Source organism: Alligator mississippiensis, chromosome 3, assembly GCF_030867095.1.
Source record: "Alligator mississippiensis isolate rAllMis1 chromosome 3, rAllMis1, whole genome shotgun sequence".
NCBI classification, from domain to species: domain Eukaryota; kingdom Metazoa; phylum Chordata; order Crocodylia; family Alligatoridae; genus Alligator; species Alligator mississippiensis.
The window spans coordinates 16,496,816-16,522,546 of record NC_081826.1 but is presented as its reverse complement, the minus strand read 5'-3'; the positions used below and the strand labels follow the sequence as shown (position 1 = coordinate 16,522,546).

The 25,731-nt window shown below is 43.9% G+C and overlaps 1 protein-coding gene across 10 annotated transcripts in view; it reads right to left on the bottom strand.

Annotated features, from left to right (window-relative positions):
* The window catches only part of CYRIB (CYFIP related Rac1 interactor B), a 179,387-nt gene that overhangs the window by 44,371 nt on the left and 109,285 nt on the right, over positions 1-25,731 (bottom strand). For 9 of the 10 annotated variants that reach the window (XM_059723750.1, XM_006264802.4, XM_059723755.1 and 6 more), the window contains 8 exons: positions 24,854-24,959; positions 18,635-18,771; positions 14,836-14,913; positions 14,595-14,711; positions 12,635-12,714; positions 11,323-11,449; positions 9,970-10,040; positions 732-1,619 (listed from right to left, as the gene is read on the bottom strand). In XM_059723750.1, coding sequence (XP_059579733.1) covers positions 1,556-1,619; positions 9,970-10,040; positions 11,323-11,449; positions 12,635-12,714; positions 14,595-14,711; positions 14,836-14,913; positions 18,635-18,771; positions 24,854-24,959 — 780 coding nt within the window. In that variant the 3' untranslated portion in view covers positions 732-1,555. Of the gene's footprint in view, positions 1-731; positions 1,620-9,969; positions 10,041-11,322; positions 11,450-12,634; positions 12,715-14,594; positions 14,712-14,835; positions 14,914-18,634; positions 18,772-24,853; positions 24,960-25,731 lie in introns of those variants that run through there. The other variant, XM_059723756.1, reaches the window with a different exon arrangement.

The window sequence follows — 25,731 nt, the reverse complement described above, 5'->3', positions numbered from 1 at the left end:
AGTTGGAAAAACTAATCCAGGTCTTCGCAGAGCATTCTTGGCAAGGAATAAAAAAAAAAAAATTACTAAGAGAAAGCCAAATAGTTGGACGCGGCAATATGAACAATGCCCAACAAACAAAGGAAGTACTGGTGGCTCCTCTGAAATGGGATCTGGAGAAATTCCGCAACTTTTATATTCTGGAAGCAGTTATAGTTAATCTGGATGAGAATCACCATCTTTTACATCCTCATTCTGGAGCTGTCCCTCAGCCCAGGAATTATTTCTGCTGGCACAGGAATATGTGAGGACAGGAGGTTGGGGTGGTCTTTTGTCTCCGAGCAGATGAGAAGACTTCTCTTAAACTGTAACATAAGCAGGACAGCCACAGAAAAGACACTGAGATTCTGGTAGGGCCATGTTGGTACGTTACATTTGGAGCTGGGATTCAAGAAAACAAGGACTAGATGTGCACCCGCATAACTCCTGCAGTGCTTAGGCTAAGAACAAGCAGTTTAAGAATGACAGAGGTTCTCGGAGGTTTAATCAGCTTAAGAATGAAGGAGGCTACTCAGTTACAAACTTCTTTAAATTTCTTTTTGCACCCCAGTTTGTAAGATCTTGTGGGATATTACTATACAAGCAACATACCATGCAGTGCAAATCAAGGCCTTAAGACAACATGTAAAGTTTTAACTCAGAAAGTGGCTCAACTTCAGTGCTCGTAATGAAACAGCAGAATTTTCACTATATAAAATTTATAAAAAAATTTATTCTTTGTAAAAATTCAAAAGCACGAAAGACATCTCACTCAAAATACTGGTAAATCAAACCACACTTAGAAAAATGAAAGCTGATTTTATTATCTTAACCACAGCCAATCATTTGACATGAACATGCATACGTATTTTGCTACGCACACACCACAGTTTTTAACGTTAGTTATTAAAGGTTAAACATACAACATACACCCTTACAAAAATGAGTCAAAATGCAAACGTAACTTTTAAACAAAACCATTTTTACTCATTTAAAAAAACCTGTGTTGGGTACCATTTTGTACAAACACATTTAATTTAAACAAATCTGTTCTTACATTTCCTCATGGTTGCACATGAAAATAAGCTGCAATAGAAAATGAAGTCATTTTTAAATAGCAGAAATAGGCAGTTTTGCCATGCAGAAGAAGCAATATTAAATATTAGTTTTTCCAAAAAAAAAAAAAAAAAAAGAAAACCACAAGTTTAAAAATATTTAGTTCAAGTCACAGAACTTTCTCCAGTACAGAGAAATGCGAATGCAATGCATAATTAGCTGCCACTTAAGATGGCTGTTCTGAAAAGTAAAAAATTACATCCCAGAATTCATAATTTCTTATTGATTTGGCACAGAAAAGAAGTCTGAGCTTACTGAAGAACAAGAACATATGATTAAAAAAAGGAAAAGAGGAAGAGAAAAGAAAATAGAAAGCAAGGATGAATGAAATAGTAGTTGCAATCACTAAAAAAGTGTGTGCATCTCAGTCATTGCAGAACACTGTTTTCTGTTTTCAGCAGTTCCTAATTCCAGGTAATTGTTATTGCAACATAGATTTAATTTGCTTGGAGGTAGTCTCATCATTCAAATGCTTTGTTGTGTACCTAATAATGAAAAAGCACATTTTACAAAAGCATAATTCAATTTTTGTTTTCCTAAAGCAGTGTTGTGCAACTGGTGGCCCACAGGCCAGGTGTGGCCCCTCCAGGAGTTACGGCTTCCAGCATGGGCACTGCTATCCCCACTGTTTTTCTGTTGCAGCTGCCAGAGTCTCTGGGCTCCCCCCCACTCCCTCCTCCAGTTTCTGCTTCTTGCCTCCTCCCCTGCCACAGGCAGAAGGAGCCTGTGACCAGTGTCTTGGAGTAAAACAAGGCCACTGATGAAAAGAAACTTTTTTTTTTTTTTTTGGTTACAGTAAACCCTTCCCAGAGGGTTGGAAGACGTATTGCAAGTTACTCTATTCTAACAGTTCAGACTACTTTCTTCAGAAAATTCAGTTTATAAAGATACTAAACCAAAAAAACACCGCCCTGTTACTAAAGGGGAATTTTAATGGATCCCTACATGGATTTCGGGAGCCCTCTGATCCCATTCAGACTGGACATGCTAGAAGAAGTGAGGAGTGCCAATGCATAAGAGACTGTTACACTATTATTCAGTATGTTCAAAAATCCTCATTAGGGCAGTGATTCTCAAATCGGGGGGGGGGGGGGGGGGACTGTTATAAACCCTGCTGTATTTTGAGGTGTTTGTGGGATTGTCATGCATGTTTTCTTGAGTTTGTTTTACTGCTACGGTGCATGCAGTCTTGCTGAAAAGCTGATGTTATGCTGAATTCCTTTATCACTGCATGGATTATGACATGCTGTCTGTATGCATCTTTGTAATACAGGGACATAGTTTAGTCAAAGGAACTGAGAGATGCAGACTTAAGGAAAAATGGAGGAGGCAAACTAGCCCACGGATCTCTTGCCATTTTGTTACTAGGGCAAAAGCAATCACCCTTCCCGAACACAGGCAGAAGGGACTATTGCCAGGTACTGTGTGCCTGTCGGGGGGAAACGACAGCAACGACCAGCCCCACAATAGCAAAGGCTTCTCAGAGAAACGGGTCATCAGCTAGGGCAGGGGCAGGCAATAATTTCAGGTGGAGAGCCACTTAACAAGGTCTGGTTAGCTATCAAGGGCCACATGAGTAGCCCTGCCCCCTGGTTGCCATCTTGGGACTGGAAGTCCCACCCCTAACCCCTGGCCTTTGCCACCCGAAGTCCCTCCCCTTGCCCTCCAGAAACACTCCTTTTGGGACGGAGGGTTGCCATCTTAGAACCAGAAAAATACCAAAACATACACTGAAAGTCAAAATACCTACTATAACATTTTAATTTTATTACAAAAAATATTTTTGTCATGATCTGTGTTTGTGTAGTGTATATAGGGGAGATTGCATAATAACTCAAAAATAAATTCTTAGTCTTTTAGAGTGTGTGCATGGTGGGGGGAGTTTGTGAGATGGTAGGGCTGTGTGTTGGGGAGCACAGGGTATGCTGGGGGGTTGTGTGGTGTGGGTGTGTGGCCCTGAAACACACTGTCCTCTCCTGCAGTCAATGCAGGCAGCACTGTGGTGTGGGTGTGTGGCATTTGTGGGGACCCCATGGTGCAGCAACAGACAGGGGCGCTGGTGCTCAGCTCCGGCCAATGTTGCACATCGCAGCAAGGAGCACAGCCCTTGCCAGGCAGTCTTTATTGCCAGTGCTCCCAGCACTTGTGCAGCATGGGAGGGAAGCCCTAGGCACTGGAGCTGGCTCCCCCATGTTGCTGCTGCTACTCCCACTGCATGCCATATGGGGGGGGGAGGGGAGGAGGAGAGTATGGGAGGGGTCCCCATATCTCCCTGACCCTCACTCACACCCACACCCTGCCCACCCAAGCTCCATGCTGCAGCCACCACCCTGGGCACAGACTCCACACTGCTGCCAGCCCCAGCCCCAAGCTCTGCGCTCCTGCCCAGCTGCAGCCATGCCCCTGCCCCCAGCTTCCCTGCCTGCTGCATGGAGGGAGGGGGACACTGAGGAAGCTGGCAGCAGCAGCTAGCAGGGCTCTGCCCTTCTGCCCACGAGGGTGGGAGCAAGGCATAATAGGGTACACTGTGGCGGGCACAGGTGCCTCGCTCCCACCCTCGTGGGCAGAAGGGCTTGGTGGGGTGCAATTTGTTGGTGGACGCCATGGGTCAAATTAAAGTGCCTGGTGGGCCGCATCCGGCCTGCAGGCTGTATTTTGCCCGCCCCTGAGCTAGGGGAATTTCAGCAACTGGGACAATGCTGACTGGGGGAGAGGGGGCTGGCCTGGAGGGTATTTAAGGCCATATATGAGATAGTCATAGTCCTAGGATTATCCCCCAGGCCTTGCTGGAGTCCAAGTTCCCAGAAGGCTAGCAGGATCATCAGGAAGGCTGATCTCTGAAAATAGCAACTAATGACTAAGTTGTAGCCAAATAAGAGGGCGAGAAGCTTTACTTGTCTTTTTGTTTGATCTGGTCATTTTTTGTTGTATAATTCTTGCTTTGTATCGAATACTGCTGTTTGTTACCTTACTTGCTTGTGGTAAAGCATGATCTCAGGGCAAGTGATATTCCAGGCTTGCCCATTCTATGGAAGGGGGGGGGACCTAAAAATCATTCACAACCCAAGGGGAAGCTATCTGGAGGTGGCAGAGATTCACCTGATGCAGCTGTAGGGTCTGGGATAAGGACAGTGGAGCCAAGGCTTGCAGATACAAGGAGTTATCTTAGAGCAAACCTTGGTCTGTTCCTTGGGACAAGCTGCAGGACAGCAGGGAGAAATGTAGGGCTCCAGGGGTGCCTACCAGACAGATCAGTAATAGAGATAAGCAAGTGTGAAAAGATAAGTGCAGGCACAGGCTCATCCCTGCCCCCACTGCAAGGAGGTAAATGGGGTGCTGCTCATGCATAAGGGTTATGGAGGGGTGCCTCAAGTCAAATGAGGTTGAGAACCACTGCATTAGGGACTAAGCGCATGCTCTACTTGAGTGAAGAGTACAGATTTAGGGAATTTTGGAGAAAGCTACTTCTAGAATGTCTAAATTCTGAAGTCAGTTTATTACAGTAGCAGTACCAAGCATTTACACTTGCTTCCCTTTCCTGTACTTAAAATAGGAAACTACTCCAGGAAACATTTTACAGAGGTAGATGGTAAGTAAGATGCACCCCTCTGAGAACAACGTGACCTCTGAAAAGCTACTACAAACTAATCAATTTATAAAGATTATTTTGAAATTATTACTGTTTATCTTGATTTCTATAGCTACTATTCTTATTCCAGCCAAACACAGTGGTTCTTCCTCCTTACCGCAATTGTTAACCCCCCACCCCAATTTCAACTTATTCTGTTAATTTATTCTATGTAACAAACCGGTGAATGTCAACCGCTGTTGTACCAAAACTGCATCTAATTCAGTAGCCTAATGTAGCAATTTTTGGTTCTTATAAGCAGTAAAGATGAAACAAAAATGTTTCCATCCCTCCAACTGGCAATAATATCTTTTTAAATACATGACTTTCAAACTTGTCTTACATTCTAGCAAAAAAGACATTCCAGCAGTACACACTGTTGCTTGAATCGTGTGCGTCTCTTTAAATAGACTGAAGTTATTGGGATCATTCAAAATTCCCTAGCCCAGTTTTCTCCATGTTTTATTACATCAAATAAGCTGCTTTAATGCTCAGAAGCCATTTGCAGAAGCAAGTGTAAATCACTATCCCCTGAGCTCATATTGCTTTCTGTTGCGAGAACAAATTTCAGTTCATTTTAGTTAATGAATTAACAGTGACTTTTGAGAGGGCCTAAATTAACAAAAATAGCAGCTAAACTATAACCATCTACTGACTAGTACTGAGGAAAGTGGGTCAATGCAAATGCATCCTGCTACCATCTGGAACAGGTTACCCAGAAAGGTTGTGGAATCTCTGTCCTTGGGGGTTTTAAGACCCAGGCAGACAAAGCCTTGGCTGGGATGATCTAGTTAGGAATGTTCCTACTTTGAGAAGGGGGCTGGACTAGATGACCTCCTGACGTCCCTTCCAACCCTCTTTTCTATGATTTTAGCATACAGCAAGCCAGTCATAACATGCCATTTGGTTGTCGGGAAAGCCTAACTGAGGAAGTTGGTCGCTTCAATGCACTTCCCAGAGATGTATTTACTCACAATGCAAAAAAACCCTATAAAAGTCATCATTAACAACTGATACTCTCTTGCAAAAAAATGCCAGTATGAGTAAGGAATGAATGGGTCCAAGAGACTATTTCATGTACCAAGAAACTTAACTCCTGAAAGAGAAATAAGACCTATCTGGGACAAAGGATAGCCTCATCTGTTATGTGAATAGACAAATATGCTTAGTCCCTTTGTAGCAAAACCCCCAGTTTTTTTCTTTTTTTTTTTTTGTATTTATTTTAAAATACATTCCCTCCCCTTCCCCAACCATTTCTGACCTTTTCTCTCCTGCTCTACTCCCTATAGATAAGTATAAGTGAGCTTAGACTTAGGATAAGCTTTAAACATTTTGGTAGCAAGTTTTTGGCTTTGGATATCTACTGTTTTATACTGTATTATTATTAGGTTTGTATTGATTCTTACTGTTGTATATTGTATTATCATTTTCATATTGATTTTTATTGATTCATATGGATATTGTATGGTTTAGGCCTGTGTTTGTAAGTAAACCAAAGTCATGTCAAGTTTCCATTTTATACGTCAAGCCTCCATCTTCTATCCTCTGCCTGGGCATCCCATGTTGCAACTGTATGAGTCATGTATCCCTCCCATGTAAATTGGTTCCCGGATGAATGAGAGTGATTGGGAATGATTGAAATACAATGGTAGCAGGCCTCTACTGAATGGCCTGTAACGACTGGGCCATCACTTCGCACTGATTCATCCAGGAACCACAGACCTCACCCAGGAACAGAGACAAGAACCCAGCATTTGAAAGACAAGAGACCCTGCGAAACCAGCAACTCTCACCATTACAGACACCCGAAACTGCACATCCCTGCATGGAGCACGCATGCTCAGTACGCCAGGGGCTGACCCTTGACAGGAGGCATGCCCAGGCACTAGGGTCAGACAAGGTCTGCCCCTATAAAAACGGGCAGCGAAAGACAAACCCAGTGGGACGCCCTCTCCATTTGGACCAGCACCATGCCACACCACCTATCCACCCAGAGGCCCTGCCGGCGACTCCCCTCTGGACAACATCTACTGGACCCCTTTCCAGCCTGGACAGGTAGATATCATCAGCCCCATGGGACGCCCGTGCCCGCTACAGGGCCGGGAAGTCCGGGTGAGGGTGATCCCCTGCCCTCCATTAATGCTGACTTCGTGAAGGAACATCTTGAGAAGCTGGATACCTTCAAGTCAGCCGGCCCTGACAATCTTCACCCCAGGGTACTCAAGGAGCTGGCGAGCATCATAGCCCAGCCTCTAGCGCGGATCTTTGAAAACTCTTGGCGCTCTGGTGTAGTGCCCGAAGACTGGAAGAAGGCCAATGCGGTGCCTATCTTCAAGAAAGGGAGGAAAGTGGATCCGGCTAACTATAGGCCCAACAGCCTGACTTCTATCCTGGGGAAGATCTTAGAAAAGTTTATTAAGGAGGCCATCCTTAATGGACTGGCCAACGCCAACATCTTAAGGGATAGCCAGCACGGGTTTGTTGCGGGTAGGTCTTGCTTGACCAATCTCATTTCCTTCTACGACCAGGTGACCTATCACCTGGACAAGGGAGATGAGATTGATGTCATATATCTTGACTTCAAAAAAGCCTTCGATCTGGTGTCCCATGATCGTCTCTTGGAGAAACTGGCCAATTGTCGCCTTGGGTCCTCCACGATCCACTGGCTGGAAAATTGGCTCCGGGGTCGGACCCAGAGGGTAGTAATTGATGGAAGTCACTCATCGTGGTGTCCTGTGACCAGTGGGGTCCCCCAGGGCTCTGTCCTTGGACCCATACTGTTCAACATCTTCATTAACGATGTGGACACTGGAGTCAGAAGCGGACTGGCCAAGTTCGCCGATGACACCAAACTTTGGGGCAAAGCATCCACACCAGAAGACAGGCGGGTGATCCAGGCTGACCTGGACAGGCTCAGCAAGTGGGCGGATGAGAATCTGATGGTGTTCAACACCGATAAATGCAAGGTTCTCCACCTTGGGAAGAAAAACCCGCAGCATCCTTATAGGCTCGGCAGTGCTATGTTGGTTAGCACTATGGAAGAAAGAGACTTGGGGGTCATCATTGACCACAAGATGAACATGAGCCTGCAGTGCGATGCTGCGGCTAGTAAAGCGACCAAAACGCTGGCTTGCATCCATAGATGCTTCTCAAGCAAATCCCGAGACGTCATTCTCCCCCTGTACTCGGCCTTAGTGAGGCCGCAGCTGGAGTACTGCGTCCAGTTTTGGGCTCCACAATTCAAAAAGGATGTGGAGAAGCTTGAGAGAGTCCAGAGAAGAGCCACGCGCATGATCAGAGGTCAGGGAAGCAGACCCTACGATGACATGCTGAGAGCCCTGGGGCTCTTTAGCCTGGAAAAGCACAGGCTCAGGGGTGATCTGATGGCCACCTACAAGTTTATCAGGGGTGACCACCAGTATCTAGGGGAACGTTTGTTCACCAGAGCGCCCCAAGGGATGACGAGGACGAATGGTCACAAACTACTACAAGATCGTTTCAGGCTGGACATAAGGAAGAATTTCTTTACTGTCCGAGCCCCCAAGGTCTGGAACAGCCTGCCACCGGAGGTTGTTCAAGCGCCTTCATTGAACACCTTCAAGATGAAACTGGATGCTTATCTTGCTGGGATCCTATGACCCCAGCTGACGTCCTGCCCTTTGGGCGGGGGGCTGGACTCGATGATCTTCCGAAGTCCCTTCCAGCCCTAATGTCTATGAAACCTATGAAATATTACCTGCATAGCTCCTCCTACAATTTGGACTCTCTCTCTCTCTCCTCCTGGACTTCAGTGGACTTCATCCCCTGCACCAAGCCTCTCTAACCCCTGCTGCCATTGTGTGTGTGGGTGTGTGCGTATGTGGGTGCAAGGGAACCGATTTGACATTGTGTCACCATCTCCCCTGTTTAATAAAGCCACTGTCATTTGCAACCCTAAGTTGGGTCATGTTTTACTGAATCCCAGTCCCTTCCTTATCTTAAATTCCAGCCTCATTTTCTCTCTCAGCTCTAGCCCCCACCCCTCTCCACTAGTTTCCTTATCTCCTCTCAATTCCTACTGCCTTTTCCCTGCAACTTTCTGCTATCTTTCTCTGCTTTCCTGCTGCCCTGCCACCTGCTGCTTTTCCTGTGATTTTCTGCTCTGTCATTGTTTTCAGGCTTCCCCTGCACCTTCAGTAATCCTTCCCCCTCCCGCAGCTTCCCAGTTCCTCTTAACTGTCCTGCAAATTTCTCCAGCTTCCAGAACCTACTGTCACTCCCTGCAACTTCTCTAGCTGCCCCAGAGCCATCCTCTGGCTCCCCAGAGCACTTCTTTAACACCCACACTTTCCCTTAGTCTCATTTTTCCCCCTCCCCATTTAACTTTTCAGCTCCCCAGTAGCTCTGGCTCCAGACCCAGCCTCTGTGCCAGCATGCTTCCCTGTTCTGCAGGCTTTGGGCGTTGTCTTTTAATCAATTAAGATCAATTAACCTAATATTACACCCGAGCCTCAGTTCTTCAGACCAGGCCCCTGTAGTCTATAGGTTCTAATCCCGATCCTCGTAACTTTAACTCCCCACACTTCTACTTTCTTACCTTAAGCTTTCCCCAGGAATCCCAAGTACACCAAGCACATACATATATACACATCACAACACCCAACTTCGGAACTCACTTGTGTGTCTGTGTAGGTGGGTGGTTTGTGTGTAAATTAGTGAATACACGTATATATACAAATATAGATATCATTGTGTGTGGTATATGAATTAGTAATCCACATAGGTGTATTGGATGTGCACGTTGGTAACTGATTCTGTCTAAATTTAGTGTGTAGCATGTATGAGCTTAAACTGGTGATAGGTGTGCATGAACCTAGTTATTTTGAATGTGTGTGTATGAGTTGTGTGCGTGCGTGCGTACACATGCCACGGCATTGTGTGCATGATATACGAATTAGAGATCTGTGTCCAACTTTTGGGGTGTATAGTGTATGTATTTGAATTGGTGATAGGTATGCATATGCCTAGGCTGGTTTGAATGTGTATGTGCCTGAACTGGTAGTCTGCGTGTGTATGCACCTAACTGATTTGTGTGTTTGTATATGTGCAATTGTGTCACACCCTCCTGTCTAACAGCGCAATATTGAGATCCTGAGAGTTGGCCTGACCCCCCAGGGCAACACCTTTTAAAATTAAGCTCAAAACCATTTCAAACTAAAAGTAATTACCTGAGAGCATTTAGAAGGCCTTCTACACTGTTAGGAGGCTGGTCCTTAAGGACTTTGATGCATCCTTTCATCTAGAAGTGAAAACAAATTAAACACTTGATATCAGGTAAACTCCAAACACAAAATGGTTGCCTCATATATATTCTAGATTCCTTTTTATACGCGTTAGTTGTCTGGATGCTGGACAGATAGCAAACATTCAATATTCTGAGGTCACCCCTTAAAGCAGAATTGGTTATCTCGTGAGGGGCTATGACACTGAATTCCACACAGCCACAGGTAGTGGAGTATCTACATCAAAGTCTGCTGTGTAGATCTGAAGGGAGATTTTTATCTTAAAGACTGTTTTCAATTAACGTCTGCCTGTCTCTAGGTGCTAGGAGGCGAGTGTGCAGGCCATGTGGGAGGGGGGTAGCGGGGTGGCCAAGCCCAGGGCAACCTCCCCTCTCTCCCCTACCTTCCTAGGGCAGTGCAGCAACAGCGGCTCATCATGGTAGGGAGGCAGGATGGCTACTTGGTGCACTGTATCATGCCCTGTCCTATGCAGGCCCAGCCACCAGCAGCTGCAGTGCCAGGACTGCGCAGCACCAACAGGAAGCTGGGGGAGCGGGGAACTAAGGAGTCTGAGCGCTGCGCATCTTGGCCTGGCCCTGACTGCAGCAGAACGAAGCAGCGCAGGACAGAGCCCTTCCTCTTCAGGCTCCTGGTGGCAGCTGGATAGGATCAATTGGTCGCCTTCCCCCTCCTCCCTGCCGCCTGTCAACAACTCAGCAAAACTCATTAAGTGGCCCTCCAGACCAAATAATTGCCCACTCCTGCCCTACACCCAGTGCAATGCAATATTTATTTTTAAATATTTTCTCAGGTTTAAACGTAGTTTTACAGTACATCAGGCTGTGCATTTCAATTACAGAACAAAAGGAAGGTAAAAGGCAAGAAACCATGTAAATCAGTTAGAATAACGGCAGTAGAAGAATTATGGAACAGTGGGAATAGGTTGTACCACCCTGGGCTGCTGATCTGTCAAACGTTCCAATATTTAATTAAAACTATACAAGCACTTCTAAGGATGTATACTTCTGGACGCTGCTAGATTTAACTGAAAACTTGTTTTCTGCTTTTCCTCTTAAAATACGTTTGCTTGTGTACTTCAAAGTACATGAAGGAATTCTTGCCGTATTGGCAATATTGGAGGCTGATTGCATACAATAACCCAATTAAAAGAATCTCCAAGGTGTATATTTGTTACTAATTAGCATATTGAAAAAAATCACAAGATAGGCAAAGAATAAGTAGTGTACACAGAATTAAATATATATACACACATACACAGATTGGGGGCACCACACTTACATCAATTTTTGAAGTTTTGGCAAAAGCGCCCACTGGATGCACATGGTCATAGAGTATGATGACACCCACCATTACCCTCAGACAGAATGATACTGTTTCCTCATTTGTAAACCTGCTTCTGTATTCACTGTCATGTTAAAACAAAAAAAAATATAAATCAATCAGTTACTAACATTAAACACCATATCAGACTTCCACATTTAATGCTGGAAAACAGGTGACCCAGAGAGAAAAGACCCAGACCTGACAAGTCACATTATCGTACCCAAAGCCTATTATTTATAGATTGGAACAGCAACTCTCTCAAACTCAAAGTGGTATCCTACTACTATAACAACCATTTTTCTTAGTATTAGGTTTTCAAATTGCAAGTTTCCTTGTATTCTTTTGCAAAAACAAAACAATAATAACAAAAAATCTTCTTACTCCCCAAGTAGAGACCTTTGGTGTAATCTGTTCCCAGTTCAAGCAAGCCAGGATTTCTGAGGTAAAAAAATTGGTATTGCCCAAAATTAATGAGCGAGGCTTAAGCGCTGCTCATCAGCAATTTAAGATGCTCTTAAGGGCAGCATAAATAAAAAGTTGAGAGTCCCTTCTTCATAGCTGTCAACACAACACACACAAATACTATGGTCTTCGACCAACCGCAGACCTTGCTGCTCTTCAGTTAATAAGGACATACGTTCCCCCATACCCAAACAGGTATATCACTAGCAACTTGTTAAGGATCCATAAACAAATGGATTTTAAAAACTTAATGCATGGGAGTTTTGCTTTTTCTTCCACATAGCCACAACTTGCTACATTTAATCTACAGCTACAGCCTTTAAGCTTAGCAGTCTTCATACTGAATATTCCTCACTGAAAGGTACACGTAGACGTGCTAGATACAGTACTACACCTCACCTGAATTCCCAGGAAAGATCAATTATATGCACTGTTTAAGCCAGCTCTCAAAATGTGCAATAGGGCAGTTGTGCTCAGTTTCTACAATTTCCTGAACTATACATGAGGCAAAACCATTCACAAAAGTACCAAAAGGACTTCTAGCTTTCAAACTCTTCTCTACTTCTGAACTTTAAAGTATTCTCAGAGAAATAAAACTGTCATTTGTGCAGCTAGCCTAAATGAGAAGTTAGTCGCAACAAGACTAGCAAGGGAATTTGATTTTAACAAGTAATGCCTTTCCCAATTTGCTGATTTATCTATATTTACTTTTCATCTTAAAGAATTATGGGCTAGGCCAGGTTTGTCTATAGGCCTCTAGGTCATTTGTAAACAAAATGAAGAACTAAATTCAGCTCATACTTACGGAGTTTCCAGCATGACTCTGCACACACTAGCCATGGTGCTTAAACAGTCCGTAGTATTTTCTATGGGTAAATTTTTATTCTGTGAAAAGGAGAAATGAGTTCTTACATAGTGTATCAAGAAAGAATTTTATAGTATAAAAACCTATTACAATTCCAGGTCAGCACACACATCAGAATTGGTGTCCTAGTTAAAGAAATGTTAGTACTTCATCTAAGGAAATATAATATTACAGTTTAATATGTTAAGATCACAGTGATCGACTCTCCCTCCACTATTAGTTTCTTTATTGTACACTTCATTTTGACTCAACATTGATTTTTGGGGAGTTTGTTCTTCTGTTATTTAAGCAAGGAGCTTAATCGACATGCCATTAAGAGAGGGAACAAATCTGCCTTGAAAGATTTCCAGTATTTAACTGGAGATATCTGCTGCAATATTTATAATGACAATTCATTTAAAACAAACATTTTAAAAATTGTACAGGGTGGAAAAAAAAAATGGCAATTTTTTTCAAAACTTGAAGCCAAAAACTGCAATTTCAAAAGTAGAAGACCTGCTCATTGATTGCTATCTCAATTGTGTACTTTTTCTTTTGGAAGGAAAGCTTACAGATGAACTTAAAAGTTTGCACTTTTACACTGAAAAGAGCACAAAATACTTCAGCAGCACACAGCATGAGGTGGGTGGGTGGTGCACGTGTCCCAGGTGCCACTCAAGGACAGGGCCGCCTCCACCCTCCCATCCACACTCTGCCTGCACCAATGGTTGCAGGAAGCAGTTGGTGCTGGCAATGTACGTCAGAGAGAGCAAGGCATTCTGGGAATTGTAGTTTTGTAGAGCAGCAGTGGAGTTCACAGTTGTTATGGGGAAAACCAAATCCCATTTTTGCCATAAAAACCAACATATTTTTTGCTCTTTTGACATGGGTGTTGGCAGCAAAACAGGGTGAAAGTTTCCCCTTGGCAGCAAAAAACTTCACTGTCACTTTAGAAAAACTACGATTCCCAAAACACCTTGCATTCCCCGACACATGCTGCCCAGCTACTGAGTGCTGCCTTGTCTGGAAGCCAGAAGGTATGGGAGGGGGAGAGGGAGCTGCGGGGCAGGGCACAGTGAGAGGACACATTCTTTGGATGTTATGCCGCTGGCAGTGCATGCACTCTCCAGGCAAGAAAAATCTTTTACGGAAGTAGCTAGAGTTACAAGGCACAAAAGTCAAGACGTGGAAAGCTATAAGAACAGAAAAGTCACAGTAGCAGGGGGCTGTGGATTGTATGTCAGATACTTAAATGGGTAGTTCCAGAACAAAGAGTAAGAAGTTACTTTCACTCTAGGATACTATACAGGTTAAAGATTTATTTTAACCTAAAAGTCTCTTCTTTGTAAGTACATTCAACTACAGGTATCAGAAAACACTCAAGGGAGCTTGGAAAAAAAAGTCAGAAGTGCATGAGCACATGGACATGCACATGTGAACAAACATGGAGTTTCTCTTAATTTGCTTTTCCATTTCAAACACAGGAAAAACACATACACAAACACACACTTCTTCATTTGCTGCTGCTTTGCTTTTTAAGAAGGCTTTTTAAATTAATTATGGCTACAACCAGGAAAGTCACTGTCAAAAAGCCCACAAGTGTCTCTCACACACTTTTCCTGAACAAAATGTGTTTTTACTGATTTTTCCAGGCCAGAATTACTATAGGACACCTGCCATGTATCTACTGGAAGGTCAGTTGCATCTGTCCTTTCTTTAAATTAAAAAGTACATGACTGGCTGTAACACTTAATTTTTACAAAATGAGTACATCTGATCTGTAAATTAAAGCTGTGAAAAATCTCTTCTGAAAGTCGCCAGGACAAAAACCTGTAACATGGCTGCAATTATCCTTCACAGGACAGCCGCATTTTAAGGTGCACCTTCCAAAGTAAAGAAAAACCTATTAACAGATACTCACCTCTGACACAAATTTTGTTGTCGCATCACTTAAGGTTTTCAACATTGGCGTTGCTTCAGCATAAAATAAAGACATTCTGTTTGCCAATTCGTTATTTACTTCATTTTCTCCCTCTGCCTAGAGGAAAACGGGTACAAGAATCAACAACAAACTGATTCTTATGTTAAGCAAACAGAATACCATAAAGACAAAACAATTTAGTGCTGAGGGTTTTTTTTCCAGTTTTGGAGGGGTTACCTACTGGGACATTGTTAATCCTCATACGGCTCAAAGTTCTTCTGTAATAGCTGAAGTCATTCTGTATAGCAGGATTTGTCATCTAAAAAAATATAAAAGTGAATGTGTGTGTGACATTACAAAATAGGATCTAGAAAGCAAATTTATGAAGGTTTGCTAGTGAGAGGTGAGGAGCATATCAGACTGCCAATTAAGTCACTAGGTTTATACAGAATGCCCAGCGCCTTGGAGTGCTTTAAAAGTACGTACGACGTTTATAACAAAGAACAGGCAATCTTACATTTTCAGAATAAAAGCTAATCTTCAGGGGAAGATACGATGTTCTAATGAGTCTGGGTTTGTGAGGTAGAGGAAATCTTGCCAGTTTAACTCTCCTAGGTTTATACCACTGTACCAATACCCATGCAATTTGTTTTTTGGGGCATTAACACAAAAACTTGTTGGGATGTGGATGCATAGGGTTACAGATGCATGCAAGTGTACTATAACAGAATGGCCAATTTTTAATGGGGAAGGAGGGAGGGGGAGCAGCAACAGGAATACAATAGGGGGCAGTAAGACACCATACAGCAGGGGTAGGCAATGTTTTTTGGCTGGAGTGCTGAAAAAACCACAATGTCTACCATGTAAGGTGCCAGAGTGCCGGCACACAACAAAAACAGAACTGGGGCGGAAGGGGTACATGGCAGGATACACTGCATATGTAATACAATTAATAATCGTTAATGTTGCTTTTTTTTTTTTTTAATAGTAAATACCAGGCTTTCTAAAACTTCAAAACCTGATGACAATAAATAAATCTTCATGAACTGCCTCATACTTGTGAATTTTTTTTTTTCTTGTTAAGCATATTGTGATGAGGGGGAAGAGAGGGAAAGAGGAGCAGGGAACAGCAGGCACCAGGGGAGTGTCTTCAGGCAGGCTGGCTTGGCCAGGCCCTTGGGAAAGCTGCAGCTGGAGTTGAGCTGGGGTCAGGCAGGGGCTGCCCCAGGGCTCCACTACTCGGGCCACAGTGAGGGGGACCCAGAAGCACTGGAGGTGGGGCCCAGCTGGCCCACGCAGCTCCATGGGGATGGAGCGCAGCCACCCTGCCCATGAAGGGATGCTGCCTGGCTGGGGCAGGAGGCAGGGCTCAGGGAGCTCTCTGCTTGGTCTGTGCGTGTGCCGGGTACATTGCGAGTAGGGGGTGCAGACACAGGCGGTTCCCCGGGCTCTAGAACAGCCGCGGCAGCCGGTGCTCAGGGCCAAGCCAGCCGGGAGCCTGCAGCACAGAGGCTCTGTGCAGTGCCTGCCCTAGCACTGGCCCCTTGAGGGGAGCTGCAGGTGGGCAAGGCTGGGACCCAGGCAGGCTGAGGCAGCCGCGGTGGCTGTTCCCAAGCTCCAGGAGGCTCCCGCAGCCAGGCCCCTGCACCGGGGATGGCTCTGTTCTGCTTGCTTTGTGCCCAGCATGCAAGGAGGCTGATTCCAGAGAGGAAAGCCCCACAAGCCCGGCATCTTGCCTCAGCCAGGCAGCATCGTCATGTGCGCAGGGTGGCTGCAGCCCATCCCTGAGGAGCTGCGCGGGCCGGGCCAAGCTCCACCATGGATGCCACTGGGCATACCCGCCTGCCCGCCCACCACAGCTTTAGCCCGCAGAGCCCCAGGGCAGCCCCCACTTCCTGCCCAGCCCCCACCTTTCTAAGGGCTTGACCGGGCTGGCTTGCCCGCGGTGCCTCCACCCACACCACCCATACCCTGTCCCAACTGCCCGGCCCCCCAGCACTCGGCACTTCAGTGATGCCTTAGGTGGGACAGGGTATCTGCCTGCATACGTAGCTCCCTTCAGGGGCCAGCTGGGCTGGAGGGCACAGCCAGGGAGCAAGGGGCAGGGGCAGTAGAGCACAGACAGCCTCCCTGCCTGCATTCTTCTGGCTCCGCCCCGGTGGGACTTGTGGCTGCACAGCCCGGAACAGCAACTTACAAAAAACCCCCCAAAAAACCAATTTCTTTGTGTGCCTCCTGGCATGCCGGGAAAAACGGTTGTGTGCCACTAATGGCACGTGTGCGGGGATTGCCATACAGACTAGTTTAAATGCAATTTAAACTGCAAGGGTCCAGACATACAAGCCAGTTGGGGGAGGGGGGGCACCATCTAAAGGATTCCACTGTAAATCAATGGAAGGAAATCAACTAACTCTTATAATTAGCAGAACTGCTCAAGGAGCTGGGGCCCCAGAATCCCAGCCCTAGGCACACAGAAGCAGTGGTCCAGACAGCTTCTTCCTGACCACTCCCCCACCAAATCAGCCTGGGATGCACTGAACCCTGGGCCAGCTCCCTGGAACTGAAGTAAATTGATGAGTGGATTAGAAGAAAGTGTCTTTAAAAGCCACAATAGCTCTGGAGCACCTAGCCCTTCAGCAGGTCCCCTGCCCTACACACAAATCTGGATACTTCTAGTCAAGGTACCACACCACAGAGATTTCAGAGAGAGAAAGGGGAGCAGAAAATTGCAACTGGGTTGAGTACAGACTACTACTACCTCCTGCTGGTGGCACTGCAATACCTAAACGGGGAACATTGTCCTTGGAACCCTTAGCAATGTATGTGAAGACATCTCTGACCTGGGACAATGACTGCTTGGTTTCTAACCAGGGACTTTCTTGGAACAGTTTGAGTGGTATGTCTGTTCACACCCACAAATGTTAGTTTTGTACACAAAATATAATTTTCCTGGAATCAGGGATGGGTCTGGAGTAGGAAGTGTAGCACATGTGCAGGAAAAAGGCAGCAAGCTGCCATTGCACATTTTCCTGCAATGGGATTACTTACTCCAGGAGGTAAATCACTATGACACAAGCCTCACCCTGTAATGAAGAAGTATGTTTATACCATGGGGTTGCCTGGTTCAGCAACACTGCACAATAATCCCATACCTAGAAAATATACTCAGCTGTGCAACTATTTTTTTTCTGTGACCAGGAATGATTTGGGGTCTAACAAATTATTCTAAAAAGCCAGAAGTCAAATAGGTATTTTTGGACTATTGTCCTCATCCCCCACCCCACTCACCCTCCTCGCCCCAGGAGACAAGAGAACTATTGTATCTTATTCCTTGTATGACAGCAACTAGGGACTTTGTGGAATGGCTCTTTTGTTCAAACTGTGGTACGAACAGAATCAGAGATAGTAGTTGCCTGTGGGAGTTTATCTTGTTTCTACTTACCTACCTATAAGTAAAATAAGGATTCAAAGTTCTACCCCAAGTATACGTTTTAATCTAGCAGAAATGTAGATTGGCACAGAGCCAATTTACAGGGCTCTTAAATCTGTCAACACTCCACTTTCATTCCTGCTGGCATCTAATGAAAAAGGGCATGGCTCAATGAGAAGGTATGAGATTCTAATTCTCTGCTGAATTTTCAGTTCCCTGTGGCTACTCTAGCTTGATGCTTTAATAAGCATAAGGGAAAGCCTGCACAGTTAGATAAAGCTAGGAGACTTCAAAAGTTAAGCTTTAAGCCAACTTTGTGTGCATACACCTCATATCCGTGTCCCCACACTGCACTGCCACATTCCAGTGATATTTAACAGTTGCACTTAGTTCCATGATTTTCATAATAGAAAACGTTTCACCTTTTTTCATGACCTATAGCCCACTGGTTTTTAAGTATCTGAAATAAATACGGGACTAGATCCTCACCTGTAAAACAGAACAGTTAAGAAATGTAGCCAATGTCACAGACAGGTTGTGGCAGTATGTGGAAGAGACCCTAATCTGGCTTCCTTTTGGTCGTTAACTTTCTTCAAAACAAAGAATGTACCTTGAGTTCATCAAATCGGAGTGTGAAATGAAGAATTTCTGCAAACTGCTTAGCAAGAGCCTGCTCTCGCTCCAGGTGCTGGGTGGGCGAATATGGAGTGCTTGTCAGGGCTCCCAAAAGACCTCGCAATGCTGCTTCTAAAGGACAAAAAAAAAAAATGTAAAAAAATGTAAAATGGTATCTGTTTCTACTATACGTGTGCACACACACAGTTCACCGATTTACAATTTCAATCTGTCAAAATGTATGGTTAGTCTATGATTCAAAGTGGATTTTTGATAAATTGTTTTTATGTACCATTTTGTAGATTAGTTTTGATCTATTACTTATATCAAGTCTAGATCTGATTACTAGGGCTGTGTGAAGCTTCAGTCGCCGATTCGATTCAGTGGAGATTTGGCCCAATTCGGCAGCCGAATCTCCAAACATGAATCGAATCAGGAGACCCTTTAATCTCTCCGAATAGAATCAGAACCCTCCAAATCGGTTCGGAGAGATTTGGAAAGATTTAATGATTCGGACAGGCACAGCTGAAATGTTTTTCCTACATACCACAAGGCACCAGGTGGCTTGTAAACGCTGAGATACTGAGATAGTGGAGCAGACGGAGCATCCCACAGGAGCATCGGGGGGGGGGGGGGGGGGGGGGGGGGCGTGGTATTCAGATTCAGCCGAAATGAAAAAATGGGGACAGTGATCCAAATCAATTAATTGAATTGCTGTCCCCCAAATTAGGCCAAATCCGAATCGAATACAGCTTGCTTTGCACATCCCTACTGATTACCGTATTTTCCTCACGTACAACAACAAGTTTCCATCAAAAGTCAGCCCTCCAAAATTAGGGTGTGTGTATTAAGCAGGGAAGGTGATTGTTTTGACCAAGGTGCAAGCACCCTGCTTTGATTCCTGGTCTGCAAGACAGCAGCTATGGCATTACTATCTGGACAGCTGAGGGAGTCAGTTCACCTAATGGCTCGCTGTTCTTCACACCACAGGTGTTAATGGTTGTCTATCCTTTTTAAAGGGACTTGATGTTTCACTAATCATGCCAACCTTCCTTACAACAATTTTGCCATTTGCTAGCTGCTCCTATGTCACTCTTCTCCCACTTCACAGCCCTGGAGATTATTTGACCCGTTTAAAAAAAAAAAAATCACAGATCCACCCATGGACACCAGTCTTCACCGGGAGCTAGTGTTTTAGCCTTTTAGTTGAGCAGGAAAAAGAGAGGGCAAGTCAGATGAAAAGTAGGTGGAAGAGGCTTAGTTATGCAGCCATAATGATAGAAATATTTTTTTTTCTCCATTCTGACTTTCAAAATTAAGATGAATATTACATTCTGGTACATGTTACATGAGAATATGGTAAATTTTATGATAAACTAATTTTTCTCCAAATTGTTTTGTGTCTCTATTTAATATGTTTCATATTTACCGTATATTAGTTATTCCAGTCACCACTAAGAAGCAGTGAAGGCAAAAGTTTATCCCTCTAAAGTTTCAAACTTGAAAGAGAAGAGACATCTTGAAATAAAACCAAGTCAGGCAGTAACCTCAACATTTTTGCAGGATAAAGTTATCACTTAAAATATGTTTCACACCTCCACGTCAGAAGAAAGATTTCTCCTTTAAGGCTGCTTTTTACTGGACAACTAAAGAAAGATTTTTTTTTAGCCTCAGCTTTTTACTTATTACTGTGTAAGTGGTTATTTTCTTATTATTTTTAGAAACATCCAAAAATGATCTAGAAATGGTGTGTGTTCTACAAATGATCCTGAACATTTCCAGAGATTTGGGGGCCTAGAATGACAGCAAAGAAGATATTCTGAGACTTAGGGAAAATATCTTGCTCTTGGGACTATTTTGTTAGAGAGTTTGAAAGAAAAATAAAGCTGTTCAGAAGATAGCTACCAGAAATAACTCCAAAAACTTTCTAGCATATGTAACTATGGCTAAAAAAACTTCGTTTTTTTTTAAATGGGTGAAATACTGATTCTAAATTGTTCAAAGGGATGTTATGTCAAGAAATACAAAGTTGAGGTTTCACTTCTTGAAGTGAAAAATTGAATATTTTTCATCTTCACAATCTGGAAACATTTATACACAAGAGCACTGACTTTTCTTGGAGGACCACAGGAAAGTTTCAATTACTGCACTTTTTTTTTTTTTTTTTTTTTTGCGAGAGGCATGAGGTTTCTTAGGGTGATAGCTTTTATTGGACCAACTATATAGCTAGGGTAGCATTAGACAAGTTTTCAAATGCAAAACTTTTTTCTTCAGGTCCTGAAGTTAGCACAGTGATTGGCTGAAAAAGAATGTCTTGCATTATTGTACACAGTTGGTACAATAAAAGATATCATCCTAAGAAATCCTTGCCTCTTGCATAACTTATGCACCATCAATACTACAACGTCACTCTTACATGACCACAACTTTTTTGGTAACTATATGGAAACTTACTCCAGCAGATAACACAGAAGGGCAACATATTTTAACTCTCCCCTCAGTACTGTAACCAATTTGCCTCTCTGAAAGCTGATAAAAATAATTTATACATAAGTATGCTAAGTTAAAGGTATCAAACTTGCATTGTGCCCCAAGCCAGATCTGGACTACAGGCTTCCTGCTGGCTGGATCCCATTCAAGGCACACACAAGGCATGACTGTGGCCCCAACCGCATGCCCCATGCTGTGGGAGCAGTTTCAGCCCAGCATGGGACATGTGGTGGGAGCCAGCAGCTGGGGCTCTGGGCAGCTGCAGCAGGTGGTCGGCAGGCTGCAAACAGCAGTACCGGGATTTTGAGCCCTGGCTCCAGCTTCATGGTGGTGGCAGGTGTATGCACACCTTGGGACACATGGCAGAGAAAGAGCCAGGACAGTGCAACACTGCCCCCCCACTCCCACCTGCCTGGAGGTGTGTGCGCACTTCCTGCCAGCAATGAGGATAGAGCCCCTCGGCTTCCCTGCCATCTGCCTCTGGCACGCCATGTGGAGGACTGGGTCGAGGCTGGGGTGTTTTTGGCACTCTGGTCAAAAACGTTGCTGATCTTTATTCTAGACTAAGAGAAGCTAGACTTCTGGGTAACTTCATGTGAGAGGATATCCTTCAGAGGTGGCTCAGGAGTACTTTGGTTTACAACTCTCAGGGTGTCTTTACACATGCTCCAGGGTGAGCGCGGGGGGGCATTCCAATTAGAGCAGCTCTGAGTGCCACTGTAATTAAAGCGCCTGCAGCATCATGTGCGTTCAACATTCTGCACTTCAAAATGGCAGCAGGGGCACTTTAACTAAAGCTCATTCGACAAGCTTCAGCTGAAGTGCCCCCACTGCTATTTTAAAGTGCAGGGACACTAAATACATGTAGCGCAGACTGCTGGAGCATGCTAATTAGCATGCTTCAGCAGACTCTATTAATCAAGTATGCTTCAATGCATGCTAATTAGCATGTATCAGAGCAGATGTCCAGCATGTGTATAGGTGCCCCCAGAGACTGGTGGAGAAAGGATGCAAAACTATAAAAAGGTAGTCCTTAAAAAAGAACTTAAGTGCTGCCACTGACTTCTCCTGACCTTCCTTTTTCCCCTCTTAATCCAATACAGAGTTTCTATTTCTAATCTCATCTCTCAGACTTTGTGGAAAGTATCACAGGATGCTCCTATCAGGGATCTCCCAACAAATAAAAAAGTATTTTTATTTCAGACTGTCCCCTCCTACAACTGACTGACTTGGCTTCTGGATAAAATACATGCAGCAATTAAGTTTAACATGCTCCCTTGCTATTTTTGTTAAGTTTTCTGACCGCCTTACATTTTGCGCTCTCTGCTGCAAGTCATATGCGGATGTTTTAGCTACTGAGAAAAGGGAAGTTTAGTGGACATTCTTTTCTTGCCTTAACAGGAAGACAAAATGCCAAGATCTCAGGAATGAAGGTTTTTAATTGCAACGTAACTGAAGCATGGAAGTTTTTGACATCTCAAAAATCCGGTATTTTTAGTGTTTAAATACATGTTAATGAAAACCATACGACGTGGTTTTAATTATTTACATTTTGTGATCTGGTCGGTCATTTTCAGTATTTTCATTCTGTAGAATATTTTTCTATGCATTTGATGATGTGTACTACAGTAGTGTAGTTTTGGCCGACCAGTAGATTCACACTTCATTCAAACATAGAAGCTGGTTGACCATGCTAGCCTTAATTAAATGACTAGTAGAACTGACTTTGAGAACTTGTAAGTAGTGTAATCTGCAGCTTTAAGTAATAAAAGACGCATTTCATAACAGCTTTAATATAGATCCAAAAACTGATTTAAATTAAACAAACAGCTAAATATTTTGGTCCTTGAACTGTCTGTTGTTCCATATAAAAGTATTTCTGGCATTGTGTTATCAGTATTATGCCAAAAAAACCTCCCCCAAAAATTAAATTCCATTTTGAATGATTAACTATTGATCTTACTCCCAAAACGTATACAAATAAAAAGGATTTACAGGTTTCTCTCAATTTATGCGAGTTCCACATAGGTGAATTTGCTCTTATGTGATGAGCATATTTAGACCCATAATTTGTTATACGCGAGGTAAATTCACTCTTATGCGATCAGCACAGATGCACCCCTGCCCAACCAGGTAAGTCTGTGGAGGGAGGGGAAAGCGCCATGGCCCCACTCACCCCAGCTGCAGAGGCCCTGGGAGCAGCTGACACCAGTTGTCTGCACCAGGGCATGGTGCAAACCCAGGAGCAGAGGTGAGTGGGGACAGGCAGAGCGCAGTGCAGCCCAGCAGCTGCAGCAGCCCTGGGAGCGGCTGGTGCCAGCTGCCCAGGAACCCAGGAGCAGAGGTGAGTGAGGACAGGTGGAGCACGGTGCAGCCCAGCGGCTGCAGGCAGCTGGCACTCGCCACTCCCAGGGCTGCTGTAGCCAGGGCTGGGGCGAGTGCCGCTCTGTTCCCTCTGCTTTGCTGCCTTGTGCAGCCCCAGGAGTAGCACCCTTCCCCCCGCCCCTTCCCTAGTCCCAGCCTCACTCCTTCCCTCACCGCCATGGGAACCTATCCCTATTTGTTACATTGTAAAGTGGGTTTTTATGCACCGTTCTCCAGGAACGCATGTACAGCATAAATCAAGGAAACCTGTATATCTGACTTTTTCACTTTACAATCTGTGGGCATACATGTATAAATTTGCTTTCTTAAACCATGCAATTTACTGCATCAAGCTCAACTTACCACCTTAACACAAAAGACTTATCTTGTGCCAGAAAGTTATAGGATTCATCTACCAATTTAGGAGTCCTTCAGTAGTATTTAGGTGAGCATTACCAGATTAACATTCTAATACCACTGTTTAAATAGCAACATTTAAATTAAATTCTTTGCATTTATAAAACAAACAACAATGCAACTACATGTGCAGTAAAATGTCCATATGAGCCTTTACTGTAGTTATTTATTTAGGAACCTGTAAAAACCTCACAAAAATCTTCCACTGAATTTAAATAGAACAAGAGAGTGTAGGATTTGGGCATAAATTGTAATGAGCATGGAGTAACCACTTGTTGCTTTAGAGAGACCAAATTTAATTTGAAATTAAGAATTAAATCCACATCTCCATGTGAGGGTGGCTGCTATTTGATCTCTGGTGAGTGAAACTCTAGAGGCTTTCAACTTCTCCCTCCCATGCACAGAAGCCAAAGGGGAGGGAGAGAGGAGTGGGCTACAAGAACAGCTGCTTCAAACAAGTGGAGGTAATTCATTTAGAAATATAGGAGACGTTCCCCAGGCATGAGCATGGGTGAGATACGCAAATGGAGAGGTAGTTTCTTTTGTGATATGAACTTACCTTACTTTCTTGTTATAAAGACTTGCTAAAGTTTTTATTTTTACTGGGTATGGACATTTTTCCTGCTGATTCAATCTAGCATTCACAGATAAACTTCTTAACAGAGTTGCAAGTAGGGCAAGAAAGAGGGACACGAGTCAACCTTTATTTTCCTCTTCCAATCTTGACAGAGGAGAGTCTGCTGTCAAATGCAGTGGGAGTGGGGTGTTCGAATGCACCATCCTACGCCCACAAAGCAATCCACAGCAACACAGCTCCCTTTCAAGCAAAAAGATTCTAAATCACATGGGGTTTACTACTGACATGGATGGATATATTGTCTGGGTTGGCATTCTTTCATTATATTCTGATGACAAGTCATTAATTTACTAAGTTTCAACTTACCTAGCCGTTGAGAAAATTCATAGAATTTCTTTAGCTTGCCTACTAGTGGAACGACTGCACCCCATGCCTTCTCCTGCAATTTTTCATCACTGGGGTGCTGTATTGCCTTAAAAAAATCAAACACATGCAGAAAGAACAAGTTAGATTTAGCTTAGTAATATAAAAATCAAGAACATAAAGCTTCCTTCTATTCACAACATGCATAAAGAGAGGCTTAAAAGAGCACTGAAACAACCTACCAAAAACAAAAGGGGACATTATTCTTCAAACAAGTAGGGTATAACATTTTCTCTAGACATTCAAGTTCCAGTGGGCATTCCATTACAGACAAAGTGTAAGCTGAAGTCTTTAATAAGATACTGTGCTTGGTCTGCACATTCCTCATCCAATGAAAATAATTCAGCATACTTTGTACATAACATTATATAGAATAAAAAGACCATTTCTATGAAGTTATTAATATACAAAGAATGCAATAATTAGCACAGTATGACATACTTACTATGCAAAATAAACTGCTTTGCTTAAGACACTTCCAAGGGAACCAGTTTAATTTAGCTGAGTGATCATGGATACTACTCAGACAACTGTAGAAATCTACCAGTTGGGGGGTAGTAGATTGATTTATAATTGAAACAATAGAAATTTTCGTGAGCTGAAGAAGGCTCATGCAACCTCTATTCCCCCGGCGCAGGGACTGTAATGGTCTTTTACCAAGGTTGTCCTCTGAGTTAAAAAAAAAAAAAAAAAAGGTGCTGTGCATGATCATCTGCTTCAGCATGGTGGTGGGCTCAGTTTGTGTGGGGAAGGGCCACAATGGCTACATGATCAGACAGTTAACCCCATCCGGCAGTCCCTGGGGAACTCCCCAGTCTGCT